At 41.3% G+C, this 24,184-nt stretch overlaps 2 protein-coding genes and 1 long non-coding RNA gene across 4 annotated transcripts; 2 read left to right on the forward strand and 1 right to left on the reverse strand.

Annotated features, from left to right (window-relative positions):
* Positions 1–99: 99 nt before the first annotated feature.
* Positions 100–16,445, reverse strand: LOC109524457 (uncharacterized). Its single transcript, XR_002169966.1, has 3 exons — positions 16,250–16,445; positions 15,940–15,971; positions 100–173 (listed from the first exon to the last, which is right to left on the reverse strand). It is a non-coding gene; the product is annotated as an uncharacterized LOC109524457 (long non-coding RNA).
* On the forward strand, positions 640–11,333 carry zc4h2 (zinc finger, C4H2 domain containing). 2 transcript variants are annotated; one of them, XM_019884373.1, is made up of 5 exons: positions 640–872; positions 3,605–3,776; positions 4,185–4,357; positions 7,360–7,522; positions 10,632–11,333. In XM_019884373.1, exons 1-5 carry the CDS (start codon positions 646–648, stop codon positions 10,977–10,979), a joined length of 1,083 nt encoding a protein of 360 aa, XP_019739932.1. In that variant the 5' UTR covers positions 640–645; the 3' UTR covers positions 10,980–11,333. The 2 variants fall into 2 exon arrangements, with proteins under 2 accessions (XP_019739932.1, XP_019739934.1); XM_019884375.1 differs by having other exon boundaries at positions 649–872; positions 10,664–10,895.
* Positions 16,446–17,559: 1,114 nt separating the features above from the next.
* asb12a (ankyrin repeat and SOCS box-containing 12a) lies at positions 17,560–22,808 on the forward strand. The gene is made up of 4 exons (XM_019884216.1): positions 17,560–17,751; positions 18,015–18,337; positions 19,582–20,110; positions 20,193–22,808. Exons 2-4 carry the CDS (start codon positions 18,053–18,055, stop codon positions 20,348–20,350), a joined length of 972 nt encoding a protein of 323 aa, XP_019739775.1. The 5' UTR covers positions 17,560–17,751; positions 18,015–18,052; the 3' UTR covers positions 20,351–22,808.
* The last annotated feature ends 1,376 nt before the right edge of the window (positions 22,809–24,184 follow it).

Below are 24,184 nucleotides of genomic sequence, written 5' to 3' on the forward strand. Positions count from 1 at the left end.
ATGTAATTCACTATATACAAGTTGGTGTGTTTTCAATTTATTATCCTGGCTATAAAGACTTATATTGGAGACATGTTGAGAGAAAGCAACAGCACTTGCCTCTAACAGGCTTCGCCAACCCAGTTCGTGAAGGATTCCGAAATCTGAGACGATGCTCCATCACACACCCCTGGCTGCAACACAAGGTGGATCAGAAACGTTTCAGGGCTGATGTAACAATAGATATACAGCAGTGTGCAAAAGTCTTAGGCCACTATTACATTTGTGATACAGTATATCTGCTTCACCACAACAATACAATGCCCTGAGCATCTGACAGTTCCTGGCAAAGAACAACATCGCCGTGCTGGAGCAATATTCCTACTCAACAGAACAAGCTGTGTAATATTTTTCTTTTCTTCTTTAGTTCAAAAACTCTCTACCTAATCCGAAAAAAAACCCCGGTGATTTTTCTGTCACGTGCCACGTTATATCAGAGTTTTACAATTTGATTTCTTTACTAGAGTAAAATCAGTAAGCCTACTTCTACTTGTCTTTTTTCTGTACCTCTAGAATGTGAGTATTTTTGCCCTCTTTTAATATTTTACCTGACTTGTGTTGTACAGTACCATGAACAACTTTTGGGGTATGAGCAACCGTTTTGACATGGGGGTGGACGACTTCCTGGCCCGCTTCAGGCACGGCTTTACCTTGAGCGAGCGCGCTCCGGTGCGCCATCACGTCGGCCATTGTTTTGTATTTATTTATTTAAATCTAGCGAGAGACCACCGGGCAACACGGCGACACCAGCTGGGCGACGAGCAAAGGGGTTTCTTCATCATGACGGACGAACAAGAAATCATGTGCAAGTTAGAAAACATCCTGGAAGTACGGTAAGGCTGGATAACACATAAAACGACAAAAAGCATGATGTTTGCGAAAGGTCAGCGAATGCAACACTAGACAGCAAGAAGAGCCCCCTCACTCCCCCTGACTGCTTTGTTACCCTATTAGCTAGCGGGGGCTAGCAGTTGGTTAGCAGTGGCTGTGCTGATTCTCCGTGAAACGGACAAAGCTCGCCTTTGTTTATTTTCAACACGTCTTGGCGTCATTGCATAGATGCACACAGGCTGCAGCTGACACAATCATACGTTCGTAAGCATTCCACGTGTGTCGGAAGATTCCAGGTGTGGGTTGCTAAGCAGTGCTGCGGTCGAGCTAGCTACAGTACTTAGCCAACAGCAGTCTGTCAGGAACTCACTGTCCATTCACTGCTCGCTGGCTGACTAGTCCACAATAATTTTTTGTGCAATAATATTAATATTTTGGAATATTTGCAGGCACCGCTAATACAGTACCTACAGGGCACTCTACAAAAACACTTAGCCCTGCAGTTCATTTTGTAATAATTGTGTGATATGATGTACTCAACTGTTTTTATAGAGCACTTTCAAACAGCCATCGCTCCGTACAAAGTGCTGTACATGGAGCAACTATCATATATACAACAATAAAGCAATAAATCAGTAACAAGGACAGTAGAAATCATCAAACAGTAAAACTAAGATTAAGTCTGAGTCATGCTGAGTCAAATGCCAAAGAATACAAGTGAGTTTTGAGGCGGGTTTTAAAGATGGGCAGCGAGGGGGCTTGCCGAATGTTCAGTGGGAGGTCATTCCAGAGAGAAAAACCAGCAACGGAAAAGGCACAATCCCCTCTGAGCCTCCGTTTGGTTCTTGGTACTTCTAATAATGTCTGGTCCGCAGACCTGAGGCGTCGGGCAAGTGTGTAGGGGCGGATGAGCTCACAGAGGTAAGGTGGCGCAAGGTCATTTAAAGATTTGAAAACAAATAATAGGATCTTGAAAAGAACTCTAAAATGTTTAGGGAGCCAGTGAAGGGATGCCAGAGAAGGAGTTATGTGCTCCCTCTTACGAGTACCAGTCAAGAGGCGAGCAGCAGCATTCTGGACCAGCTGGAGACGCTTAATGGAGAATTGGCTGACTCCAAAGTAAAGTGCATTACAGTAATTGAGCTGGGATGTGACGAAGGCATGAATTACTGTCTCAAGGTGCTCATGAGGAAGGAGAGGTTTTACTTTAGCCAGCTGCCTAAAATGAAAGAAGCTGGATTTAACAACGGCACCAATTTGCTGGTCAAGTTTAAAATCACTGTCCAGTTTAAGACCCAAGTTTGAGACTGTTGACTTAAGATAAGGAGCCAGGGGGCCCAAGTCTACAGGATGGGATGCACAAGGGCCACTGGGATCAAACAGTATCACTTCTGTCTTCTTTTCATTGAAATTCAAGTAAGTCATGTAACACATGACAAAGGGAGAACTATAATACTTTTGACAATTCCCTTTTCCCTATTTTACTCCTGTGTAATAAAGTAAAATACAATGATAGACCAAAATACAGACTAGTGTGGCCAATGAATGTTTGTATTCGCTTTTCGTCAATTGGTTTTGCTTGAAACAGAAATTACTTTCTCAAAATAACATGGACTAATTCCCAAGCCACCTTGCAATTGTTCATAACAGAGTGCCATTTCTCACAGATTTCATCAAATTTCCAATGTCTTAGTAGTGTATGTCTCAAGCGTCTGAGTTCATCTTTGCAAATGGGTATGTACAAGTAGCCTCCAGTTCACATAATGAGCCCACGTTTAGCACATTTTCCAAATACTGTTTCTCAGTCCAAAACATGACAGCATGATTTTATTGTGCAAGTCACCATATGAACTGTTTGGTCGCTTGTCAAAATTAGTCAAGAACAGAATACCATAATCGCCATATATGAATTCTTGGGGCATTAGATAAATGTTCAAGGAATAGAGCGACGACCACCGTACTATCATTTGCTCAATTCAATTGAGGATTTTTTGTCCGCTTGGAAGTGGACAGTTTATGAACATTGGGTTCAGAACCAGAGGTCCCTGCTGCATACAATGGTCACGGCGTGCGAGGACATCACAAGGGATCAGTGTAGTGGAATGGTGGCGACATTTGCAGTTTCTTTTCTCTCTGTATAGCAATGGAAAATATCCGCTGCAATGTGGACTAAAATCTATGGTCAATCAAGAGCAATGCATCTATGGCCAGGTGGATGAGGAATGGAGAGGGAGCGTGTCAATAGCAAGCAGTGAACGTGTTACTGCCATAGTGAAACTTTATTTACAGCACTGTAGGCTCGATACACAGTGTGTGTGTGTGTGTGTGTGTGTGTGTGTACTGTATTGGGTGTGTGTCATTATTTTGCTTTTGCTGCTGTTTTGCTCTTGCTGGTGAAAGGAGCAAGACCGGAACACAACACAACCATTCTGGTTTTTTTTTTCCCAACATGGAAATCCCTTTTTTCTCAGTTAAAAAAATTTGAAATCAAAACTTTCCAGTTGACGAGGGGCTTCCGTCTAAGATAGAGATCTCCAACATAACTGTAGTTTAGGGCTGTCACAAATTAGTCTTTTTAAAATCGATTATCTTGTTGATTATTCCACCGATTACTCTATTAATTGCCAATCCCAATGCATTTGTTGAGCATCACTTTCCTTGTTGGTGGTGTTTACTGGTATTGATTTTCTGCTGTGAACAAGATGAGCTAAGTGTTGTCTTCTTGTGCCAACAGGAACAAAACAGTCCAAATGCAGAAGATCAAGTCTCGCCTGAAGATTGAGTTTGAGGCTCTGGAGTCTGAAGAGAAGCATCTAAAAGAGTACAAGCAGGAGATGGATCTCCTCCTTCAGGAGAAGATGGCACACGTGGAGGAGCTCCGGCTCATCCATGCAGATATCAATGTGGTGAATATGTGCCACAATTACTGAGTGGTACCATTATCATCATCATCATTATAGCATGCAGTTTTGCTCAAGTTAATTTCCGATGCAAACTAATTAAAAGTTCAGCTCAAATCTTAAAATGAACTAGTTCAGCAAAAGTACACTATACATCCAGTTCAAATTGCCCAAAATATGAATAAGTTCACAAACTTCAACCTTTTCTACTGAATGTAACTTCATTCACCTCATTCAGATATAACACTGATAGTCTGTCTTCAGTTAATTTTTACATGGGTATAAAAGAAGACAAATTGCTTTGTGAAAACAACAATTTAGAAGCATGTGTGTATTGCGGTATGAACATTTCCAAATATACAGCATTGCATTTGTACAGTTCAGGATTTTTGGTGTATTTTTGTTTTTCCAAAGATGGAAAGCACAATCAAGCAGTCTGAAAATGACCTGAACAAGCTGCTAGAAACAACTCGCCGCCTGCATGATGAGTACAAACCTCTGAAGGAGCATGTTGATGCGCTGAGGATGACTTTAGGACTGCACAGACTCCCTCACCTCAATGAAGAAGAGGAGAAGCTCTCACTGGAGTCAGTGCGCGCACACACACACACACACACACACACACACACACACACACACAGGAGCAAGGCTTGGAGGTGGGAATTGATTGCAAGCGCTTGGCCGGGCACAGCCTGAAGAGGTCATGTGAGTCCCCCTTCATCACCTGAGGGAGGGGCCAAAGGGGTTGGGTGGTGGCCGATTGCATCTCTGCTTTTTTTGCAGATGATGTCGTATTAGTGTTGCTTCATTAAGCCACAATCTCCAAAGCTCTTTGGAGCGGTTCGCAGCCAAGTGAGAAGCGTTTGGGAGGAAAGTGAGCAGCACCTTCAAATCTGAGACCATGGTCCTCAGTCAGAAAAGGCTGGAGTTCCCTCTCCAAGTAGGCTAAAATCCTGCTTCAAATGGAGGAGTTCAAGTATCTTAGGATATTAAGGTCTTGTTCATGAATGAGGGCAGGATGGAGCCGAAGATCGACAAGCAGATCGGTGCAGCGTCTGCAGTGATACGGACTCTTATCAGTCTGTCATGATGAAAAGAGTGGTGAGTTGGAGCCAAAAGAACAAAAACCTGGATACAAGCAGATGAAATGAATTTCCTCCACATGGTGCTCAGTCTCTCCCAGAGAGGGTGAGAAGTTCGGGAGGGACTCAATGTTGAACCATTGCTTTTCCACGGCGAGGAGTCAGATGAGGTGGCTCAACCATTTGGTTCGGATACCTCCTTCATGAGGTGTTCCAAGCATGTTCTTCCGGGAGGAGTCCTGAGGGACGAACCAATTCAAAGTAGGTCCTTCTTTCCACGATTAAAAGAACAAGATGGTGTATTGTGTGGTCGTGTATCAAGATATAACAACAGCACCATAGCGACTAGAGCTTATTTGAAGTAACCAGGAAGTCATGAGTGGTGTTGCAGCACAATGATGTGTTCTCGTAAGCCACTATTTGGTAGGAAGTGACTGTTTGGCAATTGCTTTTGTTTTTCAAAGGAAGATTGTGTATGGGTCTATCAAAAGGTTGGTCAAAAGTAGTTTTGTCAGTGAAGGTTTGATTAAAGTCACTTGAAATTACTGTGCTACACAGCCTGTCAACAGACTAATTTATCGTATTTAAGTACAACAGTGCCAACCAATGGTAGAGCATCCTTTGATGCTCTACCATTAGTGATGAGCAATGATTCGATCTAATCAGCAAGTTGAGTTGAGGTGTGAAAATCCAGCGCTGAAGGATTGATCAGGCAAAACCCGTCTTGGTTTGGAGTACTCATTATGTACTCCAAGGACACTGTACTTGAGAAAATTGATGGCAGAAGGTACTTAATTTTGGCTCTCAGAGTGATCATTTTGTCCAAAAAGTCATGAAATCATCACTCTTATGACTCATAAAAACACAAGGATCATTTGACTGTCCAGCTGCATGCCTGAAGTCAACTAAGGTTTTTTCCCCCCTCTTCTTTTTTAAAATCATGATTATAGGCCACACTGCGGAGAGGCTTTTCAGTGGAGGTTTGAGTGGCTAGGGCTTAGCTAAAGCTCAGCTCAGGTGTCTTGCTGTTGTTTACATTCATTCCGCTGCCTAGAGCACCTGTCAGACCAGAAAACCGTGCACGGCGGTTGCGCTGTCTCATCCAGGATGTTGAAAGTGCTGTGAAAAGTCCCTAGAACATGTCAGTGAACACTGTAATCCAATGGTGATTACTGTAAGTCCACACGATTTTAGGAACCGGCAACTAAGGTAAAAGTACAGTTAAAAATGAAAAGGTACGGCTCAGTCATCATCACTTTCCATCGTCCGATCTCTGGAGCGCCCACCCTGGTAGTTTTTTTCTCGGACCCGTTAATGATATGTCATTTTTTTCCCCCAATATCATTTCAATCACGAGTGGTGCAATAGTTATCGTGCATCCCTAATTCTATTGCACTAATTTCCCAAGCCTGCCCTTATTATATTCACCACTCTGTGGAGGGTTGCAATCAAACGGTGAAAGATTTTCTCTGTGAGTGTTCTTAGCTCCTGTTTCTATGACAGAGTTGTGTTGAGCAGATCAATGCTGCTTTAAGGAGGAAGTAGGTGTGCCATACGGGAGTCTGTGTGGATGTCGGGTGGAGCAGTTCAGCTGCAGACTGTTTATCTAAAGAGTTTGTTTAGTGGTTGGATTAATTGGGAACATTTTAACGAAACATCTCCTGCAAATTCTAATTGGTACGCTGCTGGCTGAATCTGTGATCATCGATCGGTTGTTGATCAGCTCAGTGTGTTTCTAACCGCAAGGCTGCTGGCCATCACTCCTATTCTGTTCTTAGTGCCACGATGCTCTCAGACTCCTCAGTGGTACATCTCACTGTGAGAAAAGTAATTCTGCAATGATTTGATACCTTTTTAGTGCCTATTGAAATTGTCCGACTGAAGTCGTGATCGAGCAACTTTCGAGCAAATGAAATCACATCTCATACGCCTGTTGGGTGTTGCGATTTTCAAATACTCAGAGAGAAAGTGACACATTTGCATGAAATGAGCTCTAACGCAAAGAAAATCAGTTTGAAATTTAAAATACATGTTAAATGAACATTCATTGAACATGAAATATTGAGGTGCGTCGTGTTCATGAAATGCGTGAATATGTGGTACGTTGATGGATATGGTTCAAGGAAAGCCAGCCCATTAGATTTGTTCTTCAGTGAATTGTACTCCATCACAAACCCATTCTCAGAGAAACCAGAGCATAATGAAATAGGATATCACCTTTTTTGGGGGAGGGGGGAGAATGCGCCAGTCAGGCATAAAAACCAAGGTGGAAATTTTTCTTCCCCATGCCCTCCCCGCCCATGCACAAAGACACTCACATTAACTCAGACAAACACTCTCAATATGACTGTACTTTGGCTCAGTATTGTATATTAAAAAGAGGGAAAAAAGTGTGAGCATGTTTTCTTTTGTGTTGATGCTCCTGATGTGTGATGGGATGGGGTTTGTAAGATCCTGCAAATGAGACTCACAGCCAGCACTGTCTGTCTTGTCTTTGTCTTCGACAGTTACTTTGAGAAGCAAAAAGCAGAGTGGCAAAAGGAGCCACATGAGCCAGCCATCCCGGAATCTCTTGCTGCCGCTGCTGCAGCGGCACAGCAGCTTCAGGTGTCCCGGAAACAAGATGCCCGCCAGACGGCTACCTTCAGACAGCAACCACCACCCATGAAGGTATCTGCCAGCCCGAAAGCACTCAAGAGGGGAACAAGTCTCTGGGTGGGATTGTATTTGAAAGAAGTCAAATTAATTACAGCGTTTGTAAATAATTAATTGGACTTTAAAGGGGAAGTCACGTCAAAAATGTTCTTTATTATAAGTTTTATGAGGCCTTACCAGTCTAAACACGGTATTCTGATTCATATTGCATTTGTGGAATATGAAATAAGCATCAAAATCCTCCCATTTTTAAGCCAACTCAGGGAGTGGCCACGTGCTGTCTAAAGAAAATGACATCACGAGCTGGATTTAGAGACATGGTGAGATAGAAGTATGTCGCAAAAGTGGAATGGAAGCCCATTTTTCGCATTTCCACAAGTCATTTAACAACGCCACCGGGAGTCGGTAGAAGCGCACTGCGGGGGGGAAGTGGGCCCGGTCAGGGGCTGCTATGCCCTGAGGCAGAAGTCATTGCGGAGGGTGATACCCCTAGCCCTTGGCGGCCACCGCAACCGCCGGGTTGAATCCCTCGTGCAGACTGCGCAGGTCCACTCGTTTACGTCCCAACGGTTTAACGCCATGTTGCGAGTCTCCCAAGAACATTTCATGAGTTTTTACAATAATTAGAGATCTCGCATGACGGGCGTTACAAGCATTACGCCTCAGAAGCGAAACACACTTCACTGGAAACAAGTATAAGTTGCAACTTTATCGAAATTGTACAAATATTGCTTTTATTTTGAAAAAAAAAAACCTGTAAGGGAAACCCAATTACAATTGCTCAGCGCTCAGGTAACAACAAATCACGGCTAAGCTTGCAAATGTTACATGACCAAAACAGGTGTGGCAAAATGGCTGCCCTGTGAGATGGATAAAAATTGGTTGATTTTACTGCTAGATTCATATTCCACAAACGCAATATTTATCAGAATGCCATGTTTAGACTGGTCGGGGCGCTTAGGATATATTATTGTGAAGAATTTATGACTTGACTTGACCCTTTAATCTTGTAATACTGTATATTCCGCTGTTCTTTTAAATCTCAAGTACAGTGGCACTTAACAAGTTTAAGTTGTTTTGTGACCAAGCTTGAAACATTAAATTGGTTCTCGCCACTAAAATGATTTGAAATGACAATCTGTTCCAACCCCACAAAAAACACACACACATATGTTGCATGTTTTAGGAAACAAAAAGGCACAAGACATATTTAAACATTCCAGTTTTTTTGGATTCTAAATCGCCCCAGAGTGTGTCACACCAATCAAAAAATGCATCATGAAAAAGAACGAAACAAATGGGTTGTTCTCAGAAATGACGGTCTGCCCCAGGCTGCAGATGGTGACCCATTTTAAGAGTCAATATTTTTTCCCATTTAAAATCAGTCATCAAATTTGACTGTTTCCAATACTGGATATACAGTATAATGCAGGCATAAAGTAAACAACCTGACTGAGATTTGCGCTGTCCATAGAACCCACTAGTGCTGGGTTCTTTGGAAAAAAATATATATTTTGTAATATTTATAAAACAATATTTATACAACGATGTACCACATTATATTTTCAGTGATTCTATAAAAAAATATTCAACACACTATGACAGGTTATTTTTTCTCACTTACTTGGACATGCCATTAAACAGACCTGTATCAAATGCATGCGGAAGTGCTGCTAATATAAAATTATCACATGTAGATATCAGTCTAAATAAGAGAGGCATAAAAAAATAAATGTTTCTGACAAAAAATGATTTTAAAAACTTAAATAAAAAGATGAAATCTACTGTTATGGCATTTTGAGAACATTTACTGTTAGATGTCAAAAAAATTAAACTAACGATTGCATCAATTTCCTGAATCACTATAGATAAATTTGGTGTCAATTGTCTCTCCAGACACTTGTTAAACTACTTACTGTTTTATGCTGTTCCAGCGAGATCTCTGCGAATTGTTCTACGTCACCCAAGCACTTAATTGCAGTATTTGACAATGGCATTAGGTTAGCTTAGCATTTAGCACAGCTTGTCTGTCTTTCCCTCTGTTAATTACTTCTCTTAATCCCTTCGAGAGTATGATACTTAAGAGAAGTGTATCGTATTCGCCGACATGGAGGCTGTAATTACTGAATTAGGAGCAAAACAGCAATGTGTTTAGCAGGCAAAAGCAGCCAGCTGAAGTTTGTCGTTTGCAATCGCTAGCTAGCTGCGGCGGTGTCTCTCCTCGACCTGCTGACATAAGTAGTCCAACGAAGCTTTTTGGGACGCCGTTCAACTATCGGAAAAACTTAACAATTTTATTGTTCTCAATTTTGTGATTCTTTGTGTTTTGATAAGGTTAAAAATGGAAATTACTCTGTGTAGTTTGAAGGAGTATCCACTAATAAGCATGTCGTGAGGGCCTTTTTTTTCTACTTATTAATAATTATGGGTTTGTTGTAGTTAGTCTATTGCTTCCCAAAGTACTCGTATTCATTAATTTGCATTCACCCACCTCTCTATTAATTAATATAATCAGTCAATCTATAATCAAACTGACCTGCGAAATGAGTCACAACAAAAATTACTTTAAAAAAATGAATCATTCATGCAAGCGGCTGAATTAGTTATGTGGGTATCAAACAACTGCTTGTTCCACCAGGAATCTGAATCTGAAAAATGTCTTTTGGATTCCATTTGTTGGTGTACCGCTGTTCGCGGGGATAGGAATTGTAAAATTCGCAAGTAATTGAAGGCCCCAAAACATTTGTAATTGTCTCTAGATGCCGGCAAAGTGATATTTTTTGCTTTGGCCTGAACAGAAAATAGTTGAGTTTTTTCAGCGAAATATAAAGGATACGGTATCCCAAAAATTCTGCCAAAGTTGAATAGTGAAGACGTGGGTTTCGCTTTACTCACTTTTTTTTTCTCGTATATATCACAAATGACTCTTTAGTTGATCACTCCCTGTAACTTATGTCGGTGGGGGTTTACTGTACTTTGCTAGAGAAGTGTTATCACTCTAAATATATACTAGCGCATACCTGCATTCAACGTTAAACATGTCTGTTCAGCTTCTGCATGTAAACGGAGAGTAATGGTGTTTTTTCACACTTTGAGACCCATTTTGAAATGTCTGTGTTTTCAGACTAAACACAGTCTCCTTTATCCTCACTCCAGGCTTGCCTGTCGTGCCACCAGCAGATTCACCGCAATGCTCCCATCTGTCCCCTCTGCAAGGCCAAGAGCCGCTCACGCAACCCAAAGAAGCCGAAGAGGAAGCCGGATGAGTAGAACCTCAATTACTAAATTTACGACAAACTGGCCCAGTGTGCTGATCGTGCACACAGAAGTGACGGAGCTACAAATAAGGAAGATTCCTACAGTTTGGCTAAATGTATTATTGGTACTGTTCCTTATTCGATATCAGTCTACCACTGACCCAGGATTGGGTCATATCTACATTGTGTTTCTATCTGTGCTTTTCCTGTGTTAATATGTAACTGTATGACTTCCTGACTAGGTTTATTATCCCTCGATCGTGTTCTTGCAATAATAGAACAAAACAGTCAGCCATTTGTGTTTGTCCTGTTTATTGCCTTAGATAATATACTGTTTGTTTTTTAATTCATTGCATGCGTGCCTCTGTAGTTGTTGTCAGTTGTGTTTTGTGCCAAAAATTAAATCCAATAATTTAATTGCTACAATGAATTAAAAATTGTTGTTTTATGTTTAGAATGTTAAAGTGACCACCACCCCAAACGGGGAACAACAGCCAGACGTATTTGCTTTAAACTATGTTCAAGTTTTAATACAGTGATATGAAAATAAATGTCTCTTTTGTACAAATTTTGTGTTATTCATATTAGGAAAACTTCGTCATCCTCAGAATATCAGTATCCAACCCAAACTTTTTGGACTCAGGTACATAAAATGTATTCTTTTTATTATCTGTGTGGCTGTACCACCTGACCAAAGTTGTTCTTCTCGTAGCAATCCTCCAAGACACACACAGTGTGTGCGGTGCAAATCAAAGGCAGAGTGCCTTCACAGGCCCACGTATGCTCGTTTCACCGGCAGCGAGCAGGCGACAAACAAGGCCAAGTTAAACAGGATGGTCAAATGTGGATGGGGAAAGAACAAGGCTCTGTGAAAATTAACAACTATAATGGTGTACTGTGAAAATTAACAACTATAATGGTGTACTTGCAGAAAGTGAACCTCCACCAAAGCCAATGATCTATTCATCTTATGGTTATCTTGCTAACAAACTGTGGAGAAAACATCTATCTTTGAAGTAATAACGTATATGCACTCGGCCTCCAGGAAGATTCTACTGGTTTACCGAATGTCCAAAGGCTTCTATCAATCCATTTCTATAGAAGTTGTTCTCATTAGGATCGCGGCTGACTGAGCCTTTCTCGAGCAGAATTTTGACAGGAGGCGGGGTACCCCCAGAACTGATCGCCAGCAACCACAACTCACAGTCACACAACTATGAACAATTCAGAGTCTTCAATCAACTTAGCACGCATGTCTCTGGCAGGCAGGAGGTACTTTGGTATACAGTGGTCCCTTGCTATACTGCGCTTCACCTTTCGTGGACTTGCTCTATTGCAGATTTTTTTTTTCAAGGGCAATTTTGCATGCTCGTTTTTAATATCTTACATCCTCTATTGTGTCTTAATTGACTTCCGGTACTTGTTACCGCCTAATTCTGCATGATGTTTTTATACAGCGTACAATCACGCATTGTATTCTCCATCCTAATTGACTATGGTATAGGACAGGGGTCCCCAACCTTTTTTGCCCCACGGACCGGTTTATGTCAGACAATATTTTCAGGGACCGGCATATCAGGTGTGGCGGAAATAATACAACAAAATAATATGGTATGAGCTGCATGAAAACTGTGGTGTTTTCGAAATATAATAATAAACACAAGGAGCGTCTAATCTGGCCGCAACACTCTGATCGCTATGGTAATGTTTAATCCTTCAAAATACGATACAACGCAAATTCAAAGTGCATGAAAATGACCACTCACCACAGCCCCGAGCTTGATTTTCTGCAACCAGACGGTCCCATCTCGGGGTAATAGGAGACAATGACACCTCAAGTGTGTGTTTTGCGTCAAGTCTACTTCGTAATTTTGTTTTAGTCGCCGTTGCTGCAGAAAAGCCCCGCCTCACACAGGTAGCATGTCGGAAATAGCAACAGTCCTACTGTGGTGATCTCAGAATATTCAGCCATAACTTTAATCCAGTTGTTTCGAACGTACTTTTAAGGCCGCTGTCATTTGATCTCCAGCAGTTTTTTTACTCATTTTGCGAGCTCTGGTGTTTTGTTTTTAAGCGGAATCGGTCACGTGACGGGGGAAAGCGTGGCTTGACGTGTGTCAAGCGTGACACAGACGGATGTAACGGAGAATCCGGTAATTTTTCAAAATAAAACATCTTTCGTATTCCGAAATAAAACGGAATTAAGGCAAGTTCTTTCTGTGCGGCCCGGTACCAAATGCCCTGCGGACCGGTACCGGTCCGCGGACCGGCGGTTGGGGACCCCTGGTATAGGAGACAAATCTGAATCCATCTCCTCCGTGCCGTGTTTCCTGTACGAAAACGAGTAATAATATCCATCCATTATCTGAACCTCTTATCCTCACGAGGGTCGCGGTACACTTGTTTTTCTTGCAAAGGTTTTAACTTTGTGTTTAAACAAGAGAAAAATAAATGTGAGTGAATGTTAAATGTGAGACAGCCTTAAAACACATAATTGTTTAAAAAAAAAAGTTTCCTTCTTCAGGGACTTCACCTATCGCGAGTTATTTTTTTGGAACATAACCCCGTGACAAACGTGGGACCACTGTGGCTGGAGAAACCCCAAGAAACAATGGGTTCAGCATGCTCCACACAGGAAGGCTGGAGCTGAGATTTGAGCCTCCAACTTCAGACCCACAGCAGATGTGCTATTCACTAGTTCAGCGTGCTGCCCCGAACGTCTTCCACTCGCAACAAATGTCAGACACCAGGTTTACGAGACAACTAAAGCGGCACTGCAGAGCATGCAACTGCACCAAAACTGGTACAACACTTCAACTGATTTGGGAAAAAAAATACAGAGCAGATCTGACTCAACACTGAAAGATAGTACATTGAAGCTGATTCAAATTTAGAAAAGTAATCTTTGATACAGCCCTCTACTAAGTCGACATAACCACAATGATAGGGTGGCGTCAACCACCGTATTATTTTTATAGAGGATGCCACGTTTAACGAATGAAACATCCAGTATTTGGTGTATGGAGCATATAGTTGGGTTTCCACGTGACAATCAGGTTGGTGTATCCAGCATATTAAAAATGAAGTCATAAGGATATATTTGACTCCACCTTAACTTTGTCCCTTACACTGTACAGATCCTGCGCCTGTCATGCCTGCTGCTATCTGTCTGAAAAAGGACACAGAGGTCCTACTAAATGAGTTCCTGTAGTGTTTTTGTCACAGTAACCCCTCATTTCATCTGTTGCCAGGGCAACTCCACGTTCCTTCGTAGTTGCTAAGGCGACCACAGGTTGCTGTGACCCGCATATTTCCACAAAATAGTTCCTCCCAAATCCAGAGAGGGGCATTGGAGGGCGACGAGGCGTTTTCCACAAACTCTACTAACATGCACACTCCTAAAAGAAAGAATTGTTCAAAAGGTCCATCAGATTAAACGCATCGGCGTCTCCGAGAGACATCAATATCAGAGATGTTTGGACCTAGGCCATGTAGCTCTTGGGTGTATTTAGTCTGCCTTACAGTGTCTGGTACCGCAATTGTGTCTTCGCTCTGATAAAAGTTTCCAAGGCCACAGAAACCTGTTACTCCTCACATTGACCACAGTGGGAAACAAAAAGCATACACACACGGCATTAACATGAACCAGAGCAGGCAGAACTACAGGAAAAGGCCAGACTGGACTTTTTCTTGGGTTATATGCAACTCTTCACCTTCTCATCCAGTATGAGAGTTTTGATCCTGAGCAATGAAATTATCCAAAGCATGACAGACTTCACTTCAGGACCTTGAGAAGGAGGTTGCCAAACCTTAACCTCCTCGAAGGCCTCACACGAATACTGGTGTGATTGGTGAAAAGCACAAAATAATCCTACCATTGGATTAGTTTGGTAGCTGGATTTTCACTGGGGACTTCACTGACTTAATCCAAAATAGAAACCATCAATACTAGGCAAAAATGCTAAATACCAACACGCAATTGTGCTACGTGCATCAACTGGAGAGTTTCAGAACCAATATGTATTTAATAAGGTACCAAAAGCATAACAAATGTCATGAAGCATTCATCATAATCACCAAAGATGTTGATTATGAAATGTATTTACGTATAGGTCGCTACAGACGTATTTTGCTAGCCAAACTCTTTTTTGCTGAGACCAACCTATCGGAGGATGGAAATAATGTCATTTTGTATGTGAGCTGAATTTGAAACCTTATTGTTTAAAGAAACAGTGGTAATAGTTAAAGTCACTATACAATGGTCAGCATTGCGTTATTAAGAATTGCACTGTTTGAGGCAGGGCACGCCCCACAGTACCGTAATATTTTTTCGGGCAGCAAAAGAAGTACTGTAACTGACTTCAGTGTGGCAGCGTTATTACGAATTCCACTAACCCTAACCCACCATGACTCCAACCATAATAAACGTGATTGTTTTTATTTTGTACACGAGATACATATTTGGGCATGTGGTTACATGGACACAGCCTGCCCTTGCCACAAAGTAGCAGGCAAATTGCAGCAGGGTGTGTGCCCTGCCTTGAATTCCAGTGGCATTCATAACGCACCAGCGCTACTGATTCTGAAGGCCCTCAACAGATTACAGTAGATTGACATGGCAGCACAAAGAGGCTTGAAATCTGATCCGGCACGCCCCCCCCCCCCCCCCCCCCCCCCCCCCAAATACAACATCCACATCCCATACACATATTGAAAGATTGAAAGTAGTGCAGCCAAGAGAAACTGTGCAAAATGAGAATAGACTACCTGGAATATATTAATACAGTGTCAAGGAATATTGATTAGGATTTCGGTTATAAATGTGGGTCAGTGCTTCTGATTGTGTTAAGGCCAGCAGAGAAGGCCTTCCTATGACAGTGATTTCTCTGGACCACATGAGCCCCCACGCTGTGCTATCTGGGAGGGTTTCTGAAATCTTATTAAAATAAACAAACTCAAGAATATTATTATATATTACTTGACACCAGTAGGTCTTTGGTTGACGATGGGGCTCCGTACCTAAAACACAGATGTAACCCGATTTCCCGACTATGGAATACGATCGTTATCTCGATCAGTATCCTACACTAATCATTTAAAAATGGTCAAGCACTGAAATAAATAAATAATCAAATAAAAATTTGTAACAGAAACAAAAATGTAAAAAGTCCTTACCTTCATGTTTGCCCACCGGTAGCGAGGAGAGCCTACAGTTCGGGAGAAAAATATTCGACCACATTGTTTTCTTCAATTTCTTGCTCACTTTAATGCCTGATACCACCAGGTGTGACTAAAGGACATACAACATGACGTGCGTAAAACTAGTTTTTTTGGCAGCGCAATACCATAGATACTAATGTGAAAATTACGATTTTGGTCATTACCACGAAAATCATGACAAATGGCGAGATATCCATTTTTTTTTTTTTTTTTTTATTGAACACGCATCATTGATTTTGACATCATATCGTCCAAACAAACGTACCTCTGGTTGTACTTGGCATTCACATCAAACAACAAACTGAAGAAACACGGGTGGTGTACCGACTGACGAAATTAAATGAATTGTGAACTACGTATACTATGCTTCACAAACTAGAAATGTAAGAGCAAAGTCTTCTTTTTGTGCTTACAACAGGGACACTCCATGAAATCAACGTGTCACTATCGCCATCAAGTGGAACAAAAACAAAGATGCAAATTTGACCAGTTTACCAGTGACTTTCATAAGTCTGGATATTTCTGACACTATATTCATTGTTATATAAAGCTAATATGGAAAGGATGAATCGCAAATACTCATGTTTTCATGCCATTATTATATACACAGGTGGGTTAATGCCCTGCTAGAAGATAATGGTGGCAACACAAAATATTGACACAGAGTTTGGGTATTTTCACATGATGGTGTACTCACTTTTGTTGCCAATGGACATTAAAGGCTGTGCATTACTTTATTTTGATGGGACAGTAAACTTACACTGTTATGAAAGCTGTACACTGACTGATTTACATTGGAGCAAAGTACCATTTCTTTCGTGTTGTCCCATTGAACGATACATTACATTTATAAAATGGGAAGTGTATACTCACTTTTGTAACACCCTGTACAATGTGTATGTGTTCGAAAATAACTGAATATGTCTCTACTGTATATTCAGTGAATGCTAACAATCTGGACTATTTGCCATCTGCATAAAGAATGTGTTGTTACATTCTATGAAGACATGGTTGGGCTTGGCAAAAGAACAGCTGACTGATGGCTCCTCTGTGGAAACGTCTCACAGTCATGCAGCTGACACTGAAAATGGCTTCTGCTGGCAAACTGGGGGTCGATAGAAAGAGTATCATGGCATCAATGCCAGGATTCTCAGTAATGATTTCAGATTTTCTTCACATATAGCCTAACTGTGGCAAATACATACATGCAGTTGTATTTGGAAAACGTTATCTTCAAGGACAAAGTCATGCACTATAACATTCTTCACAGATTTAATTCTGGAATATGGACATTAACACTTGTGGTTTATATCTGCTTTTGTCCTGGACACACACACGCACACACACACACACACACACACACACACACACACACACACACACACACACACACATACACACACACACACACACACACTAATCATGTGTCACTAGACTAGTGTCACTGGTCTAGCACCTTTCTAATTTTAAGCCTGAGCTTTGACTCTCCAAGAATGGAAGTCCAGCCAGGCCCATCTGTTGCCTAAATTTAGCCTCCGCCAACCCAGAAGTTTTGCACACGTATACACACACACACACAAACACACACACAAATGCATGCACACAAACACTCCATCAGGCACTTTTCACAACTCACAAGTCTTTGCATGCGTCACACAACGTAAACACGCACAGGATTTTCCTTATGTGCAGTACTTGCTGTATTTCCTTTCCTGAATGTAACTTGAAGGTGATGACATTGCTTGGAAATAACCTCAGCCAAATAAGGTGAGTTTCTTATGATTTTTTAAAAATGTATTTTTTTTTTAATCATGCAGCATATTATGTCAAACTGTTTGTGGCTCTAGATAGTATACATCGTATATCATAATTAAATTAATGAATTGTAAGTTCTGCACTCATTTATTGAGGCATTGATAGTTCCGTGCGTAAAGACAACACTGTCTCATGGAGTCGCATTAAATAGCCACAAGCTAACATGACAAATAGATTTTGGTTATTATTCCTACACACATTGTCTGCCTTTGCAGTTGGAAGAGCTTTGACTTGCGCCAGCCTGCGGGTAAATATGGCTGTGGGTCAAGCTGTCGACATGAGTTTGATGGACATCTCCAAGATCTTCTCACTGCTGCAGCCCAAGGAAGACAATGAAGGCAACGAGCTGAGCCAAGCCTTGAACAATGCCGTGAGCAGTGACAACGTCATTGTTCTGTCGAAACTTCTTTCTCAGGAGAGTTACAGGAGGTCTATCAACATTCGAAGCGGGTGGGGGGTCCCCGTCACCCCCTTGCGGACTGCTGCTACTCTGGGACACCTGAGGTGCCTGGAGCTCCTACTGGAGCATGGAGCAGAGGTGAGATACGAAGGAACTCTTTGTGATGTGTAGCACTGAGCTCGGAACGATCCTCACTGATCAAATTTTATTGTTATCGATTTGTGATAGATGCAGACTACTCTACACCAAAGCAACACTTAAATTGTGCACATAGATCTTGCAACAGAAATGTTCAGCAGCTACTTTATTTTAGAGTTAGAATATTGTTGTTGAAAAAAATAATGCTTAATCTTGGAACAATGCGACAAAAACTATTTTAGGTTAATTGAAAAATAAATATTGTCTTTAGGTGTAAATGTGAGTTTGACAGCTTGTTTGTTTGTTTGCCCTGAGTGAGGTGAGCGACACTTCTCGATGTGCTTTGCCTCTCACCAGATAGGTTACATCTGAGTCGCAAGTCCTCGGCATGGGCCGATTACCTGCTTACAGTGGTTTTAAAAAGTCAAGGTTTCAATAACCGCTAACAGTGGCTGTCATGGTAATGAGAAGGAGGAGCAGGGGGAGGGAGGGAACCAGATGAGAGACTGCAAACACAGATGCTCGGATTAGTGTGAATTGTCCTATTAAAAATAAAAAGGGTGCGGGGGGGGGGGCTGTTCTTAGAATAGCTCACCAGTGATGCTGCACTGTGACTTAGTAAGAAACATTAAAATGGAATAATGTTAACGTATTTATTTATTGAAACTGAACATGTTACATGTTTCTTTTGCACTAAATACTCTACATTTTGTTTAAAAATAAAATAGATTGTCTTTGGAAAGAGGTTGTTTCAAAAATATGTCCAAAAAGGTCATTTTATATAATTTGAATGCAGTGCTACCGCAACATTTTTGCTCTTGGTTAACATGCTGTCAGAATCTAATATCGAACCATGCCTACCCGTGACCCTAGTAAGGATAATGGGATGGAAAATGGATGAATAGATCTCGTGTACGGCGGTGAAGAAGAGCTTGCTCTACTACTTTGAGGGGAAATTTTACTTCCTGATGAAGAAAAAAATTAATTCTGATTTTAAAAAATGGTAAAAATTTGTTGACCAGCAAAGTTGATATTTTATACACAGGGCTTCAATATCTTTCTCATATTGTCAATTCAAACTGAACATTGCTATGAATATCTTGATTGAATCGTATTCATCTATTGATAGCGACTCATACATTTTTTTACTTCTGTATTTAACAATGGATGTTTGAAATAAGCATTGCATGGAATGAATCATCAGGTCTCTGTCAAGCTATATTTTCTGGTGTGTTCACGTCCAGGTAGACAGCCTGGACGTGAAGGCCCAGACGCCATTGTTCACAGCTGTTAGTGGCAAGCATCTGAACTGCGTGGTGGCTCTGCTGAAGGCCGGAGCCGACCCAAACGGCAGCCAACACAACAACTGCTCACCGGTGCTGACCGCTGCTCGGGAAGGGGATGCGGACATTCTCCAGGAGCTGCTCCGCTTCGGAGCAGAGGTGGACGTTCGACCAAAAGTACCAGATTGGGCGTCTAATGCTACAGCATGCAGAGGGCCACTTTATATCTCGGCAGTGTATGGACATCTGGACTGCTTTAAACTCCTCCTCCTCCATGGAACTAACCCCAACTATAACTGCACAGATGAGAAGATGCTGGCACGAATAAAGCAGCCGAAGACTGTGCTGGATGTGTGTTTGCATTACGGTTGCGGCGTGGAGTACATCCAACTACTTATAGACTTTGGAGCAGATGTGTATCTGCCTACAGTCATCACTGACAAGACAACAAAGCAGAATGAAGCCTTGGCTCTGCTGCTCAAGGAGAGGGGTAAGACCCAAATGATCATCCATTCATTTTGTCACACACAATTTCAGCTGTCTCTCTAACTGTGAGTGTCTTTCCACACCAGTTTTCCCCAAACCTCTGATGTCACAGACACGCCTGGCAATCCGCAGATCCCTTCCTTTTGCAAACAAAGAGCCTGCCATTGACAGTTTGGAGATTCCTCTCATCCTGAGGAACTACCTCAAGCACAACACTTATGAACTCGCGGGATGCTCCAGTTAGCATCAGAACAACAACAGCAATCGTTCTCATGTCAGTCTTGTTTAGGAAGTCCACCTTTAAATTCAAGGTGCGGACTATATTGTCATGTCCCATCGCTTATGTAACAAATAGGGCTGTCAAAGTGGAAGCGTTAACTTCAAATCATTTTTTAAAAAATGAACTCAGTTATCACATTTTACTTCCTATGGCGGCCAATAATCTCTACTTAGGTGTACAGCCAAACTTAGGCTACCGCGCGGCCATGTACAAACACGGCCTGCAAATAATTTTACTCAGGGTCAGGGTCAGTGGGGAAGTGCACAGCCATTCCAATTTACAAAAAGACTCGCGTTGTCAGAAACTTCTCGTGTACTTTGGCCAGTTCACGCGACTCTATTCTTTCAATTGAAAAGTAGACAGTTTTTGACAGACCAGGTACCAAAAGCACCGCCCACCACTTTAACGAATGCATGAGGAAACCACAGTATCTGGAAAAAGCACAAACATGCAAGAACGAGGAGAACATGCAACCTCCATAAAGAAAGATTGACAGTCAAACCCCAAACCTCACAATCGTGAGGCAGACATTGTAACTGAACAAGTGCTTCGCAACTTTTTACACCAAGTACCACCTAAAAATATTTTTTAGCTCTCCAAGTATCATCATCTTGATTACAGAAGCGCAGTACTGTAGGCCCAAGTGTCAATGAAAAACCAGGCTGAGGCTTCCATCCGAAATAGAATTTCTGTAATAACATTGTAACCCTCTGTAACCATCTGCACAGTTAATATTAATCCAAATTACATCTTACATAATGTGTGAGTGGGGCTGGGGCAATTGTGCAAATTAAAATGTATCCTTAAAAGTTAAGTACTACTTAATTGTACTTAAATGCACTGTACTGGATTTACAGTCATTAATGCACAGTTAGGACATTGAATTAAAGTACAGTAATCCCTCGCTATAACACGGTCCATCTTTCATGGCTTCGCTGTTTCACAAATGTTTTTTCGTGCAGTTTTACGTACAGTAGACTAATATCAACAGTCTCAGACTTTTTGGAGAATTCAATGTTGGAACAATTCGAAGAGGACCTTTTCTGTCCCAATCCAAGGCCTGGTCCACGAAGCCATGGTTAGATGAGTTTGGTATGGAGGAACCCAAGAAGTGCTGGGCCATAAACCCATTTAACGGACTTTGAGGCAGATCTTCTTGTTCAACACAACACTCTTATGGATAAATTGGCCACACACAATCCCAAAAAGCTTGGATTAGTTCAAATGCAGATCCCATGTTTTCCGTTTTGATTTAAAGATGTCCCTGCACTTTAAAAAAGACAAACGCTTTTCATCTGTGCAGTATGTTGCACAACAGCACATTTGACAATAAAGTTGTAGTTGATTTGAATTGACTTCCACGTCCTTGCGAAGTGTAACACCAGTGATGAGCGTTAGAGGTCGCAGTTGCGCCACTCAAGGATCACTTTTGGGACTGGCCAAAGGCAGTGAAGCTGATCTATTTTCGGTTCGTCTTCTGTCACCCTTTGCCATATCTTTAGATTTTGCAAGTATGGTCTCATTCATAAACAATGAAATCCCTTCTTATAACGAGTCACAACTAGAGCAAACCTCCCGAAAACAGACACCCACGCCACATCACGCCAGGATGTCTTAACATCTCGCCTGAAAAACAGTCTTGCATGCGGACTTGAAAAGGAGAAAAAGATAAGCAGTCGGCTGAGAGATGTAGTTGCATAAGTGTCATTACTTATTGATGGCAGCATAGTTGCTATCTGCACTTTTTTGCCGCCCCCCACCAACCACCTGCCCCCACACTTGTCAGCAGCATCACCCTGATGAGGTCAGCGAATACTTGCCAACAGGGGCATAGCGGCTAATTCAGAAATGTGTAGTGTGTGGGACGAGGGCAATAATTGTTCAGGACTACGCCACCATTTTTGAGACAATCTTCGAGCATTCATTCTATCCAAAGAAAATCAAACCGAAAAAAATACTGAAAAAAAATGTAGCGAGAAAATTAAAAGTCCAATGGTAACAGTCAACAACAAATCAAAATCAGCAAAACATTGCCAGCAAAATTATTGCACACAAAATGTAAAGGAAAGTAAAAGGTTTTGAATCGTTTCACACACACACAAACAGTTAGAAATGCCATGTAATCATGTCAAAGGACAGTAAATGTAACACAAAGCACTAAGTCACACACAAATGACCGACACCATTCTGTAGAGGTTTTATTGTCAACAAAAGTACAGCTATACCAGATATGGATTCATTTTGATTTATTTATTATTCATTTATTTATACAGCGAAGTACAACATATTCCCAGTGCTTCTGAATACACCAAAACATATAATGTACATACAGTTGACATCTCCACTCTCCCATTCACAGTTTCTGGATTGAATAGGCATTATTTTTTTATTTCTACATCAAATAATCAAACTCAAAATGCCAGCAAGAACAAAAATGACAAATGTTTGCATATGGAGACGAAGAATTGGGGTCGTCAGTTCATTTTCTGTGGGAGGAAAAAGTAGACCTTGGACGATATGGTATTATACAATGAATTGTGTGTTTCTAAAAGTGGGACGTCAGCCTTCAGCTCACTTTGCTGTCATTGAAAACCACACCTTATATGGCTCATTGGACCCTGTGGTACCCTGACTGTTCGGATGCAACCAAATGACCGTGAGCTGTGTGTCGCCACACTTGTGAGTGCTTTGTACACGCTTTGGAATAAAAATGCCTTCTATGCATTCTGTTGGCTAACTTGGCTGTCTCAGTTCATGACTGTCTAACAAATAGGATAAAAACGATCATCATCAGCAGTCTCGGCCTTCAATAAAAGGTAATGTGAACCACATAAGACCAAGATGTACATTTTTTGAAAAACTTAGCGCCAAAATTATAACACTGGCTACTAATTAAATAAATAGTGAAAAAGTAAAATTGAGAAATTAATCGTTACTGTCAAGATGTTATAATTGAGAGCATTATTTGCAAACAAGTGTATATTATGCATTCTTATGATGTACTCTGTGTGTGGTTTCAGGATTAGGGTTATTTTTAGCACATCCCCAGAGTTTCTATGCATTCAGCTCTTCTGCTGGACTAAAAATCAATACACCACACCTGTGATCAATGCTAACTTCAGTAACGATGTCATAGAAAAATGATACCCGTTTTGTCTCAGATCTGGAGCTCAGCCGTTACTGGTGTACATCCATAAATAACCAGCGGTTATGCCAGTGTAGACTGGAATTAAAAAAAAAGAGAGAAAACATCTAATATTTGGCAAAGTGCCTTATCATTTGATCGATTAAGAGCTCTCTCTGACCTTGTGTGAGGACAAGTTCCTCTCCGCTTCCTGACATGGCATAAGAACAAAAAGGCTACAAGCATAAACGTGACACAAGCAGAAGACAGGTGGCCAAAGACCAGATGTCCCTCTGGTATGATGGCAGCAGAGTTCACAACTGAGTGCTTCATGGCGGAAAAAAATCCCATTGCAGGTGAAATGAATCGAAACAAACCGTAAAGAGTTGTTTTAAGTCTCATGCAAAGTATTTGGATGCCACAAGCATGCATTTACCTGGTACTGAGCTCTACCGTACGTGAGAACTGGAACAACATTCGTTTCCAACGCAAAATACCAATATCCAAATATATGATCTGTTCTTTTTACAGTATTTACAGTTTGTAGCTGATAAAGTTAAAATAGATGACTTTTTCTTATTTAATCCATAACTCATTGCTTATAATATTCTTTGAACAGTATACTCTAACTCGACGAAGCAAAACTAATGATTTCTAATATATATATATATATA

This window comes from Hippocampus comes, unplaced genomic scaffold (assembly GCF_001891065.2).
Source record: "Hippocampus comes isolate QL1 unplaced genomic scaffold, H_comes_QL1_v1.1 scaffold156, whole genome shotgun sequence".
Lineage (NCBI taxonomy): Eukaryota > Metazoa > Chordata > Actinopteri > Syngnathiformes > Syngnathidae > Hippocampus > Hippocampus comes.

Coding starts and splice junctions, on each gene's coding strand:
- zc4h2 (XM_019884373.1), top strand. CDS start 646: ATGGGGGTGGACGACTTCCTGGCCCGCTTCAGGCACGGCTTTACCTTG. Junction 3,777..4,184: donor TCCATGCAGATATCAATGTG/GTGAATATGTGC, acceptor GTTTTTCCAAAG/ATGGAAAGCACAATCAAGCA. Junction 4,358..7,359: donor GAGGAGAAGCTCTCACTGGA/GTCAGTGCGCGC, acceptor TGTCTTCGACAG/TTACTTTGAGAAGCAAAAAG.
- asb12a (XM_019884216.1), top strand. CDS start 18,053: ATGGCTGTGGGTCAAGCTGTCGACATGAGTTTGATGGACATCTCCAAG. Junction 18,338..19,581: donor TACTGGAGCATGGAGCAGAG/GTGAGATACGAA, acceptor GTTCACGTCCAG/GTAGACAGCCTGGACGTGAA. Junction 20,111..20,192: donor TCTGCTGCTCAAGGAGAGGG/GTAAGACCCAAA, acceptor TTTCCACACCAG/TTTTCCCCAAACCTCTGATG.